At 43.6% G+C, this 19,347-nt stretch overlaps 1 protein-coding gene across 1 annotated transcript; it reads right to left on the bottom strand.

Annotated features, from left to right (window-relative positions):
• Positions 1 to 4,978: 4,978 nt before the first annotated feature.
• SMG8 (SMG8 nonsense mediated mRNA decay factor) lies at positions 4,979 to 15,089 on the bottom strand. The gene is made up of 4 exons (XM_040336835.1): positions 13,422 to 15,089; positions 11,711 to 11,856; positions 9,218 to 10,099; positions 4,979 to 5,322 (listed from the first exon to the last, which is right to left on the bottom strand). Exons 1-4 carry the CDS (start codon positions 14,962 to 14,964, stop codon positions 5,125 to 5,127), a joined length of 2,769 nt encoding a protein of 922 aa, XP_040192769.1. The 5' UTR covers positions 14,965 to 15,089; the 3' UTR covers positions 4,979 to 5,124.
• Positions 15,090 to 19,347: the final 4,258 nt, after the last annotated feature.

Here is a 19,347-nt window from a genome sequence, read left to right as displayed (position 1 = left end):
CCCTTCAAAGGTAAAGAGAAAAGGGTTGGAGAGAATGGAGTGTGTGTGTGTGTGTGTGTGTGTGTGTGTGTGTGTGTGTCCTGCCTCCTCCTGGGTCAAAACTGGGAAAGGGGGTAATGCGGCAGTGAAAGAAAACATAGGTGAAAGGGACACAGTTGGCAAGAAGTTTGAGTGGCTCCAGAATGGTTGTTTTGAATGGAGAAAGATGGTGCGTTATCTTTCTTTGGGTTTTGCAATTTCCAGATCAGGGTCTAGAGCTTGCAGATTTCAAAGTGCTTTGGGTGGGAAGAAGTCTCTCACTCAGCATTCAGGACTTGCCAGAGACCAACAGGGTGTGTGGGCAGGTGACCACAGCCCTTATAATCTAGGACCAAAGAATGGTTTGTTCCCCCACCCAAGAGGTATCTGTCCAGAAAACGAGAGGGCTAAACCCTAGGAGAGGAAGTTTAAGCCAGTATCGCTGTGTGCCGTTAGCTGTGTACATTGAGCCTGGGAAAGAAGATTGTCTGGAGAAGACAGACAAAGGCCGCTGTTTACAATAGTCGGGATCAGACTTGAGGCCAGATGCAGCTATGGGGCAAGAGCGAGAGTATCATTTCTGTGTGAATTTTTCTGTTCTTTTTAACCACTTTCCTACCCCCCGCCCATAGTGATATGACGTCCGCAGGAGGGATCTCCCAGGAGACCGATGGTGTGCTCCCAAAACAGAGGAACACGATCAGTCTCCTCCCCTTGTGAGTCCCCTCCCCCTACAGTTAGAATCACTCCCTAGGTAACACTATTAACCCCTTGATTGCCCCCTAGTGTTAACCCCCTTCCCTGCCAATGACATTTACACAGTAATCAGTGCAATTTTATAGCACTGATCGCTGTATAAATGTGAATGGTCCCAAAATTGTGTCAAGTGTCCGATATGTCTGCCGCAATGTCAGTCACATTTATATAAAAAAAAAAAAGTATAATCGCAGATTGCCGCCATTACTATTAAAAAATAAATAAAATGCCATAAGTCTATCCCCTATTTTGTAGACGCTATAACTTTTGCGCAAACCAATATACGCTTACCAAAAATATGTAGAAGAATACATATCGGCCTAAACTAAGGGAAAAAAATAAATATGCATATTTAAAAAATTTATAATATATATATATATATATATATATATATATATATATATATATATATATATATATATATATATATATATATATATTTTAGCAAAAAAGTGTTTTTTTTCAAACTTGTCACTCTTCTTTTGTATATAGCGCAAAAAATAAGAACCACAGAGGTGATCAAATACGACCAAAAGAAAGCTCTATTTGATGGGAGAAAAAAAAAAATATTATTTGGGTACAGTGTTGCATGACCACTCAATTGTCAAAGTACGACAGCACTGAAAACTAAAAATTGGCCTGGGCAGGAAGGGGGTGAAAATGCCCTGTATTGAAGTGGTTAATACAAGTTGTATGGCAAGCCCTTAAAAGAAAACTTCTGGAGTGGACTGTACTCGATGGGAAGCACTACCACTGAGCTAACAATTCCCCAATGTCACAATATGCACAAGAATATTTTAGGTTTTCTTCTTTTTAATGAATTTATGGGTGAATAATTTTAGATATCTAATAAGTGCACTTTAACTTTTTTTTTTTTTTTTTGACTTTTTAACCGAGTTCTTGACTAGTATTGCATGTTGCATTTCCTGCTGCGTTAGTGTTAGCGCGCCGCAAGCTCAATGTCAGCCGGTGTCCCGCGATCATGTCACAGAGCTGCAGAACAGGGAGATGCCTGTGTAAACAAGGCATTTCCCGGTTCTGCGTTGTGACAGGACACTGATCTACTGCTCCCCCTCATTGGGAGCAGTGATGTCACTGGTAGCCCAGCCCCCACATAGTTAGAATTAGGGATGAGCTTTATGTTTGGGTCGAATAGCGAACAATTCGGGGTGTTCGCGGAAAATTCGAAAGCCGCGGAACACCCTTTAAAAGTCTATGGGAGAAATAAAAAATGTCAATTTTAAAAGGTTAACCACTTAAGACCCGGACCAAAATGCAGCCAAAGGACCAGGCCCCTTTTTGCGATTCGGGACTGCGTCGCTTTAACTGACAATTGCGCGGCTGTGCGACGTGGCTCCCAAACAAAATTGGCGTCCTTTTTTCCCCACAAATAGAGCTTTTTTTTAGTGGTATTTGATCACCTCTGCGGTTTTTATTTTTTGCGCTATAAACAAAAATAGAGCGACAATTTTGAAAAAAAATCATTTTTTACTTGTTGCTATAATAAACATCCCCTAAAAATATATAAAAAAACAATTTTTTCCCTCAGTTCAGGCCGATACGTATTCTACCTATTTTTGGTAAAACAAAAAAAAAAAATCGCAATGAGCGTTTATCGATTGGTTTGCGCAAAATTTATAGCGTTTACAAAATAGGGGATTGTTTTATTGCATTTTTAGAATTTTTTTTTTTTTTTTTTTTACTACCAATGGCTGCGATCAGCGATTTTTTTTGTGACTGCGACATTATGGCGGACACTTTGGACAATTTTGACACATTTTTGGGACCATTGTCATTTTCACAGCAAAAAATGCATTTAAAATGCATGGTTTACCTTTAAGTCTGGATTTTAAGGGGAACCCCGCGCCAAAATTAAAAAAAATTAAATTTAATTTCTCTCTCTTTTTTCCCCCTTTTTAATAAAGGACTTGTCCCAAGCTGTCTACTGTGGTTAACATTTTTGACACTTTTTTTTTGTGAAATGGTAGGGGTACAATGTACCCAGTTACCAATTCACATTGGGGGGGCCGGGATCTGGGGGTCCCCTTTGTAAAAGGGGGCTTCCAGATTCCGATAAGCCCCCTGCCCACAGACCCCCACAACCACCGGGCTGTGGGGATGAGGCCCTTGTCTCCATCAACATGGGGACATCCTCCCTATGTTGAGGGCATGTGGCCCAGTACGGTTCAGGAGGGGGGGCAGCCGCTTCTTCGCCCCCTCTCTTTTCCTGCGGCCTGCCAGGTTGTGTGCTCCAATTAAGGTCTGGAATGGATTTTTGGGGGGAACCCCACGCCGATTTTATCTTGGCGCGGGGTTCCCCTTAAAATCCATACCAGCCCTAAAGGGTCTGGTATGGATTTTGAGGGGGACCCCTATGTAATTTTTTTTAAGAAAAATTGGATTATAGCCGCGAGTAGTTTTAAATTACTTTTTTTCCTTTACAAATTTAATTTTGTGCAGGGACAGTTATTAACATGGGAAACATGCACTACTTTACAGGCATGCTATAGACACCCCCCAGGTACAAAATGTAAAGAAATATTTCACTTTTATTGATTCACTTTAAGCATTATTAAAATCGCTGCCCCTGAAAAAACAGGCCCCCAAACACTTTTTATGACAATAACTTGCATATTAACCTTTAAAATTAGCACATTTGATTTTTCATGTTTGTGTCCCATAGACTAACAGTGTTCGAACAAATCTTTTGCCTGTTCGTACTTTCTGCTGGGAACCGAACCATGGGGTGTTCGGCTCATCTCTAGTTGCAACCTACAGTATGCAACATTTACCAATATAATATGAGATTTGTTGATCTCAAATAAGGAAATTTACAGTGATCTTTGTTTTTATTACATCATCTTGCATTAAACAGGCTGTGCAAAACGAGCAATTATCCAAAAGGCAGTACACTAATTTGCACCCATTTCCCTACCCCAATTCAGTAACTGTATTTTAAAAAGCACTGCACAAAAAAGTAATGGCCAATATTAAAATTTTACATTTGCGGATAGATAATTGGTTACAGTTGCAAAGCATTAAAGCGTTCGTTAACCAAAAACTCATCCTGTTCCTTTAAAGCATGTTATATAGCACATTGCTTGTGCTGTGTCATTTGGCCCCTTGTATACCCCTAAAAACCTGGCTGATCCTGCCTGGCTATACCCTCCCCCCTGCAAACAGACCACAATAATCATGGCTGCTGAGCCTCTGACATCGTGGTCGATTCCGTCAGCTGTAGCTCTGTCTGCAGCTCTCCATGTGTCTGTGTCCTCTGTCTTCCTCCCCCCTCCCTGCTTGTAGCGGTACCTGCCCCCCCCCCTGCTCCTCTCATATCTGATAATAAATCTTCTCTTCTTAGTAGCATAAGAACATCTGTACCTGTGCAATGTAAAAAGATCTGTATAAACGGCTCCAGCCACTCTGCTGATCTCTCTCCCTCTCAGCCGACGTTAGCAGGACGGCTCCGCCGCACCCACTTCAGCTCTAAGCATGTCAGCCAAGTGCAGCTTATACAGGTACAAATCTGCAGTTTTTTTTACATTACACAGACACATGGACAAATGTTATTATGATACACATAGGGGATAAGACTGTTAGCACAGTGCGTTAACCACTTTAAAGTGGAGTTCCACCCATAAATATAACATTACATCAGTAGTTTTAAAGAAATGTCATTAGTCCTTTAAAAAATGTTTTTTTTTTTTTTTTAGATGCCTTCAAAGTGTTGTTGCTAGGCAGAATAGTTAATCTTTCCTCTTCCTGCACCTAGGTGCTTAAGCTTCCTAACCTACACCGCACAGACTCCTGGGAATGTAGTGGGTGTAACTTTCCAGGAGTCTGTACACTCCCCAGTCTCGAAGAATCATGTGACTTGGACAGTACAGGTGCTGAAACCTGATCTGAAACATATTACACTGCTTGTGCAGCACTGAGCATGTGCGAGATCTGCACGGCTGAAATCCAGGAAGTCATACAGTCTGGCTTCATGATGCCCACACTTAAGATGGCCCCAGTCAATTTCTATTTTATAAAGTGTCTAAATGCTGTAACAACCCAACAAAACGGACCTTAGTTTACAGACTAACTTTACTAGAATACATTAAGCTTGTGTATTACAGGGGTATTTATATTTAAAAAGTGAAATTGTGGCCGGAACTCCGCTTTAACTTGCCCTCAGGGATATATGAGAACTACAACAACAAAAGTTCCAAGTGATTGTTTAATCACAGACATAAAATACAGAAGGTATAATTTAGGGAGGTTCATCAAGTGCAGAGCAACAAAAAAGTGCAACATTCTGTCCATGTATAATCAAATAAATCCGATTTCAGATATTCCATGAATGTGTTACATGGTGACAGCCTTTAATATTCCTCTCATAACTTTGTAACTGACCAGCTGCTGGTTCTCTTTTGGAGGGTAACAAGGTCCTCGTTCAGTTACATAGGAGTAAGGGAATCGCAAAACCCATAATCCGTCAGATGGCAATGTGATTTCCTGCTTTTCAGGAAATAAAATAGGACAGGGAGGTGATCCAGACTGCACCTAGAAATATAAAAATACATCAGTAAATGTAGGTTTACCTTACATCAAGAATACAATACGTTAAAAAGGTAGAAACAGTGGTAGTTAACTATAATTATCATTGCCAAGCTTACAAAGCTGTAATGAGGCCCAATAAAAACATTGTTGCGTTTGATATTTCAGCAGCCTGGTCCATCAAGCATTATTCATACTTTGCATGAGTGTCAAAACAGAAGCCCTGGCCAAGCAGATAGAAGAATTAAAAAAATTCTGCCTATTTCTAGCAAATCAAAGGATAATAAGTTCACCATACAAAAAATAGTATGTAGAGCATTTCACCTGCGATCAGCAGATCATGGGTGCAATCTAAGGCTCCTGGAGACTCCCAGGATAGAGGTCTACTTGTACCTCATATGGGCAGGTAGTCACTCGAGAGCAAGAAAATCAATGCACAATGAGAGCGCTCACCAGCACCCTTGTAGTTCATTGAGAACTATACACCATCAGCTGCAATGGCTGATGGTACTTGTAGGCATTTATTCACAGGAAACAGTGAATGAATGACATGACATGGCCATGTAAACGGAGCCCCCGCATGACTGGGCTGGTTTTAAACTAGGGTTGTCCCTATACCACTTTAAGACCGAGTACAAGTACCAATACTTTTTTTTTTAATGTCATGTGACAGTTTTCAAACCACAATACAGACTAATGATATCTTCTTTATAATAATGAAGAACTCTAACTCAAGACATTACCTACACCGATAGGTGGCACGCACTGGCGCAGTACGAACGACAACGGGGCCGACGGAAATAGCCAAAGATAAATAGCTCAGAGTCAGCTGAACACGGTGCCTGCGCAATGACAACCTTATTGTGACAGACGTCTCCGCGCACTCCCGATGCTTGTGCTACTCTGCAAGGGGGCGGGTGCATTACTGTAATATCGTCTAAGGGGCGGATAGCTACAGAAGAGGCAGAGTTTTCAATTGATGGGCAGAGCTGATAACTTGGGGGTGGCATTAGCAATATACTACACATCTTTGCGGGGCATGTTTAAACAAATGAGGGGACGGATTTGCAATGTTGATGGGCAGGTTTGCACGACCTATTTAACTAAGTAACGCATTGAATTTATCACAGTATCAGTGCGGATTTGTAGTATATTACCAAGACCAAGTTATCAGTGAAAGACAGAATCACTTTTAACCACTTCAATACCGGGCTTTAAAACCCACCTCCTTCCCGGGCCTATTCTGGCACTTCTTTCCTACATGTACAAATCCTCATTATTTTGCTAGAAAATTACTCAGAACCCCCAAACATTATATATGTTTTTTTAGCAGACACCCTAGGGAATAAAATGGCGGTCATTGCAACTTTTTATCTTGCACCGTATTTGCGCAATAATTTTTCAAACGGCTTTTTTTTGTAAAAAAAATGGTTTCATAAATAAAAAAAACAACAAAACAGTAACGTTAGCCCAATTTTTTGGTAAAATATGAAAGATGATGTTACGCCGAGTAACTAGATACCCAACATGTCACGCTTTAAAATTGCGTACACTCATGGAATGGCGCCAAACTTCGTTACTTAAAAATCTCCATAGGCGACACTTACATTTTTTTACAGGTTGCCAGTTTAGAGTTACAGAGGAGGTCTAGTGCTAGAATTGTTGCACACGCTCTAACGCACGCGGCGACACCTCACATGTGTGGTTTGAACGACGTTTACATACGTGGGCGGGACTTACGTGTGCGTACGCTTCTGAGGGCGAGCTACCGGGGACAGGGGCATTTTAATTTTTTTATTATTATTTTTTCTTTTTTATTTTACTTATTTCTTTATTTTTTACACTTTTTTTTACATTTTTTTTTTTTTCAATCGCTTTTATTCCTATTACAAGGAATGTAAACATCCCTTGTAATAGGAATGTGTGTGACAGGTCCTCTTTAAGGAGAGATGCGGGGTCAATAAGACCCCACATCTCTCCTGCAGGCTGGAAAGAATGAGATCGTGAAAAAAAATTCACAGATCTCATTCAAACTAGCCGCAATTGCGGTTTGTTTACTTACGGGGACCCGGGCGTGACGTCATCACATCGCGCCCGGGCCTCCGACGGTCATAGAGATGACTGGTGACCAGATGGTCACCAGTCTTCTCTATGGCAAACATCCGGCGGACGGCGATCATCTCTCCGGGCCCCCGGTGGGACGGGAGAGCCCGGAGAAGCACCGGATGGCGGCGGGAGGGGGGGGATGTCCCCTCCCGCCGCCTGTAAGAACGATCTAGCGGCGGAACCGCCGCTATGATCGTTCTTACGGTGCGCAGGATCGCCGCCGCTAAAAAATGATATCTCAATGATGCCTCCGGGTGCAGGCATCATTGAGATATCCCCCCTGCAAAGCCCATGACGTCATATGACGTCCACCCAGGATAACAGGTCCCCGTTTTGGACGTCATATGACGGCGTGCGGGTGTCAAGTGGTTAAGGCACTTTGCCTAACACACAAGTGTATTCAAGGAAACGCTCCCCAATATCTATGCGAAAAAATAAAAATGTATAACCTTTTCTGCGATCAACAAATCAAAACCTACTGGAAATACCCAAGGCAAGATACAAATCCAAAGGAGATCGGAGATTTGCTGTCCAAGGACCTCGACTGTGGAATGCACTACCAACCACCATCCGACTGGAGTCGGACCACTTGGCCTTCAGGAGAAGGATTAAAACTCATCTCTTCTGAGGTAAAGGGTTTCCTTACAGAAGGAATGGAAACAGCGCCCAGAGGCAATTCAGTTCGCATGTGTTGCGCTCTATATGTTTTTCACTCACTCAATCAGCTCTGCACATCAATAGAAAACTCGGCCTCTTAGACGATATAATAGTAATGCACCCGCCCACTTGCAGAGCGTGCGGCAGCGTCTGTCACAATATGGTCAGGCAGGACACCGGCAACACGGAGCGTCACTTCCTTTACTGAATATGACGTATGTCGATACCACCTGGTGGGGGGGGGGGGGGGGCAGATCAGATCATACAGATCAGTTTTGAGACACTGCTGCAATCATTTAAAGTTCACTAACCACTGTATACGACCTTCTTGCAAACTGCATCAACCTTCTTTAGCATTATATTATGGAGAGAATACACGGTTTTGAAGCAATCAAAAGCCTGTGCGCACACACACATTTTAACAATGCACCCCATTATTTGAAATTAATTTATGGTACTTTACTTTAGCTAAACTGTACCTCTCAAAATAGAATTACCTGAATACACCACTTATGATACCCAAACAATATATTAGAAATAAAATTATTTATGATTTTTACATAATATTCAGGTCACATCTCTTAGGCCCCATACACACGAGAGGATTTATCCGCGAATACGGTCCAGCGGACCATTTCCGCGGATAAATCCTCTCGAGGATTTGTGCGGATTTCCATGCGATGGAGTGTACTCACCATCGCATTGAAATCCGCGCCAAAATCCTCTGGCGAAGACGTGTCGCGCCGTCGCCGCGATTATGACGCGGCGACGTGCGCGACGCTGTCATATAAGGAATTCCACGCATGCGTCGAATCATTACGACGCATGCGGGGGATCCCTTCGGACGGATGGATCCGGTGAGTCTATACAGACCAGCGGATCCATCCGTTGGGATGGATTCCAGCGGATAGATTTGATAGCATGTCAAATATTTATCTGCTGGAAATCCATCCCAGGGGATAAATATCCGCGGAAACAGATCCGCTGGAGTGTACACACCATAGGATCTATCCGCTGAAACCCATTCGCTGGGATTTTTCAGCGGATGGATTCTATCGTGTGTATGGGGCCTAAGTCTTATGAAAGAATAGATCATAACAGCAGTTAGAACAAAAATGCCAAGTACAATATACATTACCTGAGGCATCAATATAACTTGTAAAGGTGCATCAGGAACCACAACAAACAGTCTCATGAGCTGTGCATAATGAGGTTTGAGTCCTCGCCCTTGTGACGGTGATAGCATATACAAAGGCATGTCACTGTTAAGAGCTTTAACTGCTGATTCTTTAGGCCCATTGCCTAATACTTTCATTATTTTATCAGGGCCTGAGCACATAAATCTGCGGCCTCTTGAGTCTTCATATTCAAAACCCACAAATGCTCTTGCAATATCATCTCTTCTACGGCCTCTTCCCATTGTCACTCCGCTTCGTTTTCCAGGGACAGATTTATTCGGAGCTGGCCATGAATTTGTGTCTAGATCACCTTCATCTTCAGGTCTTGTTCGGATTACAATGTCCCAAGGCATCAGATAATTTGTCCCAGGAATGAAACCAAGTTGATCTAATCCAGTGTGGAAATTGTAGGATTTTGCAGAACCAAGCTTTAAAAGTGACCAGCTGGAAAATTTAGGAAGAAGACCTTTCAGACAGTTTGAGTGCATCATACCAGGGAGATATTCCACAGTGGATGCTTGACGGTCCACTAAACTTGGCTTCTTTTCCCCTTTGTCTTCTGAACCCTGTCCTGGAGCATCTCCATTATCTCCCCCCGCTTGAGGTTCAGCAGGATATGTTCCCAAACTATCAGTTGACTGACCCAGACTAAGGGCCAGACTTAAGCTAGTACTTTCACCTTGTGTTTGAGGTTCTTTGTCCTTTAGCTTCTCTGTTTCTACTTCACCCTCTTGAGAAGTTAAAGTGGTTTCATTCACCGCTGGTGCAGGGTCAGGGGTGCTTGGTTGGAATATTGGGAAGTTAATATGGTCCAGCTTTCCACAACACTTCTCTTCTAGCATCTAAAAAAGAATAATGAATGTTTTTTGTGAATGTGAACTAAATCACAGCATAAAGACAGCACAATAAATGTAAAAAAAGGTGTGGTATGATAATTAATATTTTACAGTACAAATGGTTCTTCTTTAAAGCTGATCTCTGGGTTTCCTGTCACTTTAAAAAGAGTTAATTTAGTCCAAGCTGGTCCAAACAAACAATTTCCTTCACCAAGTGCTGCATTAGCTCTTAGTTCTGTACGAACTGTATGTAGCTTCAGCGCTGGGCTCTGGCTCTGAGACAGACTTGACGTCTCACACCTGGAACAAAACCGAGTTAGACTCACCAGCTCTCAGCCATTCAGGGGTAGCTTTGTATTCTGTGAGTGAATACAAAGCTTCATGTGATTGGCTGAGTCAGAGAGGTGGGCTGATGACATCACGATCTCCGATTCGGCCAAGAGGAAGCCTTGTATTCATTCACAGAATAAACAGCTGCCTCTGAGTGTCGCTCAAACTAACTCTGCATTGTTCTGGGTGCGAGATAAGTTTGTCTCACAGCCTGAACCCAGCTACATACAGTTCGTACTGCACTTAGCGCCAATGCAACATTTAGCGACGGAACTAGTTTGCTTGGTCCAAACAAACTATTTAAAATTTACAGGGAAACCTGGATATCAGATTTAAAATGTAATGGGGCCAGTCATTAATACCGTCTTCAAAACTTCAGGTGTCACAGAGCCATTGGCTATCCCTGTAACTTAACTCCTTCCCGCCAAGCGTACGCACATATGCGGCTTCGGATTTCACAAGTTATACTAGGCATGATGCCTGCAGCTGCAGGAATCATACCTCTACCATTCTTTAGAGTGGGCGTCAGCTCTTCAGGGATAACACCCAATGTGACTTAAAGCCGCTCAGCTGTTATCCCGGAGGAGCGAGAGAGAGGATGTCCCCCTCTTCCACCGCCGCTCTTCCCGGGCCTCCCGCCCCACTGTGAGACACGATCCGCGATCCGGTACTTCCACTGGCTAGAGTAAGACTGGAAGGAAGCTGGAAATGGCTTTGATCCAGTCTCCTGAGTGTTAATGTGGAAGTGACGTCATTTACAGTTTACTCGGCTGCAAATGGCGCAGTTTTAGGGGAAAAAAAATACAGTGTTCAGAATTGCCATTTTTGGCAATCTGAATACTCTGAAGTGCAAAAGGAGGGATTTGGGGTCCTCCATAAAGAGTACCTGTCACCACCTATTACTGCCACAAATGTAAAATTACACCGCTTCTAAAGCACCCCTGCCCATTGAAATCAATGAGCAGCGCCGCAGAACCACTGGCAAAGCGCAGCTGCATCAGTGGTTTCAACCCTTTCTTGGCCGCTAGCGGCCGAATAGTACCGCAAAAGAAACTGTAAAGCGCCGCTATAAATAGCGATGCTTTACCGCCGACGCCCCCACTGCCCCAGTGTGAAAGGGGCCTACATGTACACAGAATCGTTTATAGGACGCCAAATGTATGACACAGGAGTGCGCCCGCAAGGTAACCCCCTTCCCAGAGGGGGTTACCTAATGCGAGGAGGAGCCAACAAACAAACACACAGAACCTTTAGTGTCACTTTAAACCATTAGATCATGCACAGTACCTGATAGAAATCATAATTGGCACTCTTTATGTCGAATGGGTCCTCACGAGGTGCCTGTTTTCTTCCACAGTTACAATTTCCAGTTGACCTTGCACGACTATTGTGATACAGTATAGGAGGATTTCTATCGGGTTCAATTTTCTCTCCTAAAAATATAATCATATATAAACAGTTGGTATAAAAAAAAAAAAAGAAAAAGAAAAAAACTATGCATGAAGCCTAATTACACTGTCCCTGACACACCGTGTATACATTCAAATCTCAGCAAACAACATTACATAAAGATCAAACAACAGAGGCCAGTGAAGAAGTGACTGACAAAGATCTCTGCTAAAGCTGGCCAGAGATAATTTGTTATTTTACATTCAGTCAGTGGGCTGAACAAGAGAAGAAAAAAACACATTCCTCCATCCAAGCAAAGTGCATAAAAGGCCAACCTCCTATATGCTAGATTAAGATTGTACATAGGGGCCCAACTTCTGCCCAAGAACATACCCGCCTAGTACTAAACACCATAACGTTATTCAACTATCCAACAGTACACCCTCTACTGCAAGAAGGTTCTAGAATTTGACATCAAAATGATAGGGAGTAGGCTTAAAGGATAGGGTTCACTTAAAAAAAATATTATTATTATTATTATTATTATTATATATGTATAATAATAATAATAATAATAATAGCACATTAATTTGCAGGGAAAAAAAAAATGTGCATCTTTTATTATTTTAGGAATCTGCAGAGCATTGCACCCACAAGTAGATAGCAGGTGCAATGTCAGGCTCCTGCAGACTCAGCACAACTGTCCGCCTGTACCACTGGTACGAGCAGAAAGTTACTGGAGTCCAAAAAGACCCAATGAACTACTAGCATGCCCAGCACCCTCGAAGTTCATTGAAAACTACAAACAGCCTGCTGGTGCCAGATGGTACTTGTAGTTCATTCATTCACAGAACTCTGAATGAATAACACAGCTTTGTGGGTGGAGCCCTGCACAGCAAATTCTTTTTAACCAGTTGACGTCGAGCATATGCAAATATGAGGCCTCTGGGCACCGAGCGGCCACATATTTCCATACAATAGCGCCAACAGTGGTGTGCCGAGAGCCTGTGCTTTGCACGCTCCCGACACAGTGGCAGGCAGGTCAAGGAAAGTTCACGATCGATGTTTGCGATTGGGACTTTTCCTTTCATGTGACTGACAATCACAGCGGTCAGATGGCCATAAGCCCCACCATAGCAAACCCTTTAAAGGGTCGGCGGCAGCCGGCACTAAGTGGTTAAACTGTGACAGCAAGCGAGTAGAGAGGATTCCCCGCCTGCTGTCACAATGGTGGAATCAGGGAGGTTGTGGGCAGGTGCTTTAGTAACACAAATATATGCCCTGGTACAACGTTGCAGTACCGTGCAATTGTCAGTTAAAGCAACGCAGTGCTGTATTGCACTTATTTTCACATTTTTTTTTTCAAACTTTTTTTAATCTTTTGTCGTTTTAGAATAAAAAAACAAAACCCAGTGATGATCAAATACCACCAAAAGAAAGCAATTTGTGCAAAAACAAATGATAGAAAGTTTGTTTGGGTACAGTGTTGTATGACTGCGTTAAGTTAGCACAGTGTTAATTAGCAAAAAATGCCCCGGTCACGAAGGGGGTAAAACCTTTCGGAACTCAAGTGGTTAACTTTAAATATGCATGACCTAGATGCATTTACCTGGTTTTGGCAGCAAGTGAAATTTGTGGACACAGTGTTGATCTGTTAAACTCCTCTCTTCACAAAGCTGATGGCCACTGCTCCAGAATTTATAACAATCTTCATTTAGGTGTATAGCATACTTCTGAAAAGCTGGTCCCCGGGCATGCTGGCTATATACGCGCAATGCCTGTGCCAGCTGATTCTTATGGACCGTGGTAGTATAATTATGTGGAAGATTGGACTGGTAAGCGCTGTGGGCTAAAGGCAGAGCCTTTTGGCACCTGTTTTCTGAAAACTTTGTGTCAGCATCCAAATATCCCTCTAGCACTTTCATGTTGGCCAATAATTTTGGAGGATAGCCGCCTGGGAACGCGGGAGGATCATCATCTTTGTTCTCTATGATGACTTCGTACAGTTTTAGGGCCACACCAGCCCATTTGTGATAGGTAGGTAGCTCAAAGTGCGAGGGCTGTGGATTCCTGCCCACACTGTCATCAAATCCCTTCTTGGTGAGCACTAGCTCTACATGCTGGAAAAGGAACTCCCTGAGTGTGCAGTCCACCAGCTGCCCAGACACCCCCGAGCTGCTCTCTGCTGTAAAGGAAAGCTGCTGCCGGCTGTACCTCATCATCTGGAAGCGCCGGGGCCCCGAGATCGGCTGTGCAAGGCCAGAAGAGTCTGTGTCCTTGATGGTGCAGTGATGCCTCAGACCCTCTAGTAACATCCCAATGGGATCATCGTCCTGGTCAGTCACAATGTAAACAAAGGCCTGGTTGGCCGGTACAGTGAACAGGCAATTGATGCTTTGGTTGGTGAGGACGCGGCTCTTCCGGAAGATGCGGTAGATCTGGTCCTCAAGGGCGTGCTGAAGCCTCCTCTTGGGCGAGTGCTTCTTAGGCTTGCTGTCAGCGGCCAGTTGGCCCCCTCCGCGGCCACTAGGCTCCACTCCTCGTAGGGCTCCGTTCAACTGGAAAACAAAGAGCAGCCGGGGAGGGCAGGGCCGGGCGTTCAGTTTCCACTCTAGACCCACCGGGCACTCCTTGAGGGCCGGCTTGAGGGAGGGCAGCAGCTTCTGGCGGACGCTGTCTAGGGCGCGGAAGAGCTTCTCGTAGGCAATGTCAAAGCAGCAGGTGGGGTGTACCAGGAGCAGGAGGTGACACACACAGAACAGGTAGAGAACGTGCATGCAGTACAGTTTCTCCTCATCCTTCCAGAACTCATGAGCCTCCGCATGGGGCACCCCCCGGGCCAGCTCCTCACATGCCCGGGCCAGCTGCGCCGTGTCATTGATGCCAGTCAGCAGTACGTATAGCACCCGGGACTCCTGCTCGTAGTAGGTCTGGAACAAGCTGCGCTCCCGGGCCCGTTCTGGCGGCCGGTGGAAGAGGGGGAAGACATGGCGGTCACACAGAGAGTTCACAAGGCAGCTCTTATCCCAGCCGCCCTGCAACAGCGCCGTCTTCCCAAACACTCCGACCACACACACCTCGTCCTCCTTCCAGGCCGGCTCAGAACTCAGCAACTCCCGCAACAAGGACGGGCCACCCGCCGTCATCTTCATCCCCACCCTCAATACCCGCGGTGTTTCTTGGGGGGAAGCTATTGTGCGCTGGACTGTCAGGTGCAACAACCTAAACTCCCCCGGCGGAAGCGTTCACCCCGCTCTTTCCTACAATGTAACACTCCTGTGGTGCGCCCTCTGGAGCCTGGCGGGAGAACTGTACACTTGCTGAGTGATGCTGTTCTAGAATCAACCCACATTCGATTCCTGCTATTTTAATGAACCACTTACATACCGGCATTCCTCTCCTACATGTAAAAATCATAATTTTATTGCTAGAAAATTACTCAAACTCCCAAACATTATATATAGATCTATATATATATATATATATATATATATATATATATATATATATATATATATATATATATATATATATATATATATATATATATATATATATATTTTAGTAGAGGCCCTAGAGAATAAGTTGGAGATCGTTGCAATTTGTTATGCCACATGGTATTTGCGCAGCAATTTTTCAAACACAATTTTTTGGGAAGAAAAACACTTTAATGAATTAAGAAAAAAAAAAACACAATGTGTAAATCTATTTTGTTTTGTATAATGTGAAAGATGATGTTACGCCGAGGAAATAGATACCTAACTTGTAACGCTTTAGAACTTCGCACACCTGAGGAATAGCGCCAAACGTTGATACTTAATAATCTCCATAAGCTACACTTTAAAACAGTTTATAGGTTACCAGTTTAGAGTTACAGAGGAGGTCTTGTGCTAGAATTCTTGCTGTCGCTCTAACGTTCGGGGCAATACCTCACATGTGTGGTGTGAACGCCATTTACATATGTGGGCGCAACCCACGTATGTGTTCGCTTTTGTGTGCGAGCACGAGGGTACATGGCAATTTAAAAAAAAAAAAAAGTATTATCATATCTATTTTTTTTTTACACTGTCCCCTTACTTATTTATTTTTTGATTACCTTTATTTCTATTACAAGAAATGTAAACATCCCTTGTAATAGGAATAAGACATGATAGGTCCTCTTTATGGATACATTTGGGGTCAATGTGACCCGCAGATATCACCTTTACCCTGAAAAGCATGAGATCAAAAAAACAAACAAACATCGATTTCTACTTTCCAAAGAAAAAATGGTAGTCTTTACATCTGCCAGTGCTGGAAGTGATGTCACCATGTCGCTTCCAGCCTCCCAGGGTCAATGAGATGGCTGGGGACCATCCGATGCATGGCAAGCTTTATGGTAAGCCACCGCGGGATTGGTTATCCGTCTTCCCAATTCCATGGGGGAGCCCGGAAAGGCACTGGAGGGTGGCAGTAATGGGGGACATTCCCTCCAACTACCTAAAAAAAGCCATCCAGCCACTAACTAGCCACTAGGATGGCTTTTACATTAAAGGGAATGGCTGGCTGAAAAGACAGATATCTGACTGATGCCTGTAGCTGCAGGCTGGGAAGTGGTTAAAGGATAAGTTCTCCTTAAATATATTTGTAGTTCGTTTATTCACAGAACTCTGTGATCGAATGATGCAGCCGTGTGGGCAGAACCCAGAATGGCTGTGCTGTTTTTAAATTGTGACAGTGGGTGCAGGGAGAAAATCCTCCGCTGTCACAGGGAGGGGGGATCAGGGGAAAATGAGTCAGGAGCTAGAACATGTTACATGTTCCACCCTAAATACGTTTGGAACATGTAACATGTTCCAAAAGTGAACTTATCCTTTAAAGCTGCGGTCACCTGAGGGGGGGGTGTGGTTTTTCGTGGGCAATGGCTGATGTTGGCAATTCAATCATCACGGCACGATGGTTGATTTGGAGTCAGGATGATTGAAGTGCATTATTTCTATTATTACATTCAACTCCATAATGTAAAATCAATGGGAGCCCTGAGTGTCACCTGCCACCAGATGCAGCGTTTCACTTGCCACATGACCTGCCACCAGATGCAGCTTGTTACTTGTCATATCACTTTCCACCAGATGCAGCTTGTCACTTGCTACCAAATGCTGATTGTCACTTGTCACGTCACCTGCCACAGATGTGGATTGTCACTTGCCACGTTACCTTCGACCAGATGCAGCTTGTCACGCCACCTGCCACAAGATGCAGCTTGTCAATTGTCATGTCGTCTGCCACCAGATGCAGATTGTCACCTGCCATGTTACCTGCCACCAGATGCAGATTGTCACTTGCCACATTGCCTGCCACTGGATGCGGATTGTCACTTGCCACGTCACCTGTCACCAGATGTGAATTGCCACTATCCTGTCACCAACAGAAGTTTCCCTCAGTTGCCTGCCACCAAAAATATACCAGATGCAGCTTGTCACTTTTTAAATGTAAAGGCAATTTGGTGGCAGGCAACAGTGACAGCAGAAAAAGAGGCTTCTGGCAGTCTCTCCACAGCTTTTCATCTTCCGAGCGAGAAACTGGCACATGCGCATTGGCTGGGTGGGTCCCAGAGTGAGGGCGGGCAGTGAGAGATGTCATCTCTCTGCTCCCCGCGGCTGCACATAACAGAGCAGCCTTCGGCTGTGAGGAAAAAACGATAGTGATACCAGGTGGGCAGTGAGAGATGATGTCATCTCTCTGCTCGCTCGACCCGACCGCCCACTTACCTGCCTGCCCACCGCACATGTGATAGAGCAGCCAGTGATTGGGGACCTCCGCTTTAAAGTGTCACTAAAGGCAAACATTTTTATTTTCATTTTGGATATCGTAAGGTAGGATTAGAACGCCTGTCAGTTTTTTGTGGGGGCATCTGTATTCCACTAGGGTAATTTCCCTTCACTTCCTGCTCCAAAGCTAAAATAGGAAGTGAGAAAATATCCCTCCAAAGTGAGAACTCGTGTCCCCATTTAAAAATGTCCCCTCTATTTCTGTTGTGAGGTCAACCCCCACAATTTGGGATTTCGTTTTAATTTAACTTTTGATGATAATGGTAAATAGGACAAATAGAGAAGGAGAATCTCCCTAATGGGGGTACAGACAGCAATACAACTGACAGGTGTTCTAATCCATCTCAACTCTATCCAAAACTAAAAAAAAAGGTTTTGCCATTGATGACACCTTACAATGGATTAAAACCTCAGACATGAAATGTGAAAAAGCATGTAGGCAGATGCAGTCTATTTTCTCCACTGCAAGTTGTGCTCAACCTCACAGGAACTTTCAATAACCTCACTCCCCCCTCATTTTTTCACTTCTTCCTTTCCCGTTTCCTATTTTTCTATTTTGTGCTTGTCCTTTTCCTCTTTCCTTCTTCCTTTCCACCTCTTTTTCTTCTGCCTTTTCTTGTTTTTAGAGTCATGATTTAATCCATTTATAACTGCCTGTCCTTTGGAGTTGTGTTTAAAATTGCCTCTGTGTTTATTTTCTGGTACTGATGCCCAGTAACTTGTGTGCTACCGTCCATTTGATGAACTTGATTACCTGTGGTCTGTGTTACTTGTAGCAACCCGGAGTTTAGGCAGGGTTGCTCCTCCCAAATTTACCTGCCAGGAGTAGTTATCCTGGTTGATTGAAAGAGATCTATTGATCTCTCCCTAAGTTTGGCCTTGTTGCACTTTTCTCTTCTACCACTAGGTGGCCGGGTACTTGGTGGTACTAGATACGACCCCACCGCTGATGGAGGGGGGCAGGGGAGGGTCAAGCAAGGATGCTATGTAGGTGACTGACCTCCTCTTTATTAACTAATAATGCCATTGGTCGTTTTATATGCAAGAAGGACAATAGTGTTGAGTTGGAAGAAGGTTGAAGCTCCCTCGCTTCTACAAAATTTAGTGAATAGCAATTTGCCATTGTATAGGGAGACATATTGTAATAGAGGACAGGGGGAGAAATACGACAGAGTATGGGCAAGTTGGACAGAAAACCCCATGGCGATAAAGAGAGTAGGAAGATAGAGTAAACCACACCATAGAATGAAAGGGGAGAAATTAATGTATAAATGTTTTTTATTTTTGTGTGTTAATTAAATGAATGTGGGTGACATTTATTAAAGTGGAAGTAAACCCTCCTATTTTTTTCAGCCAAGGAAGCTGCCATCTTGGCCTCTGTTTAATCTGCAACTGCCACGATGCTGCACATGTGATCAGTTATGAAACCAGCCATTGGATGGTTTGACAGTTTGGTTGAGAGCACAAGCAAATGTGACATCTAGCATTTCCGGCATGCCGGGAATGTTAACTGTTTTTTTAAACTATCAAATAGATGGGTTTACTTCCGCTTTAATGTAAGTTCTGAAATGTATATATTTTTTTTGTATGGAAAAAAAATTAATAAAGAGATATATGAAAAAAATATGTATTTTATGTCAGCTTTTCTGTGTACTTTGTCACACGTTCGGCCATTGAACAATAAACCTGCATCAACACCATGTTCTTTAATTGTCCGTTGTGGAG

Source organism: Rana temporaria, chromosome 2, assembly GCF_905171775.1.
Source record: "Rana temporaria chromosome 2, aRanTem1.1, whole genome shotgun sequence".
Classification (NCBI taxonomy): domain Eukaryota; kingdom Metazoa; phylum Chordata; class Amphibia; order Anura; family Ranidae; genus Rana; species Rana temporaria.
This window is presented reverse-complemented; position numbering and strand designations above follow the sequence as displayed.

Excerpts from the sequence above, each read along its gene's own strand:
- SMG8 (XM_040336835.1), bottom strand. The coding sequence starts at position 14,964 with ATGAAGATGACGGCGGGTGGCCCGTCCTTGTTGCGGGAGTTGCTGAGT. Across the intron at positions 10,100-11,710 it reads CCAATTATGATTTCTATCAG|ATGCTAGAAGAGAAGTGTTG; the intron begins GTACTGTGCATG and ends ATTCTTTTTTAG. Across the intron at positions 5,323-9,217 it reads AAGTTATATTGATGCCTCAG|GTGCAGTCTGGATCACCTCC; the intron begins GTAATGTATATT and ends TTATATTTCTAG.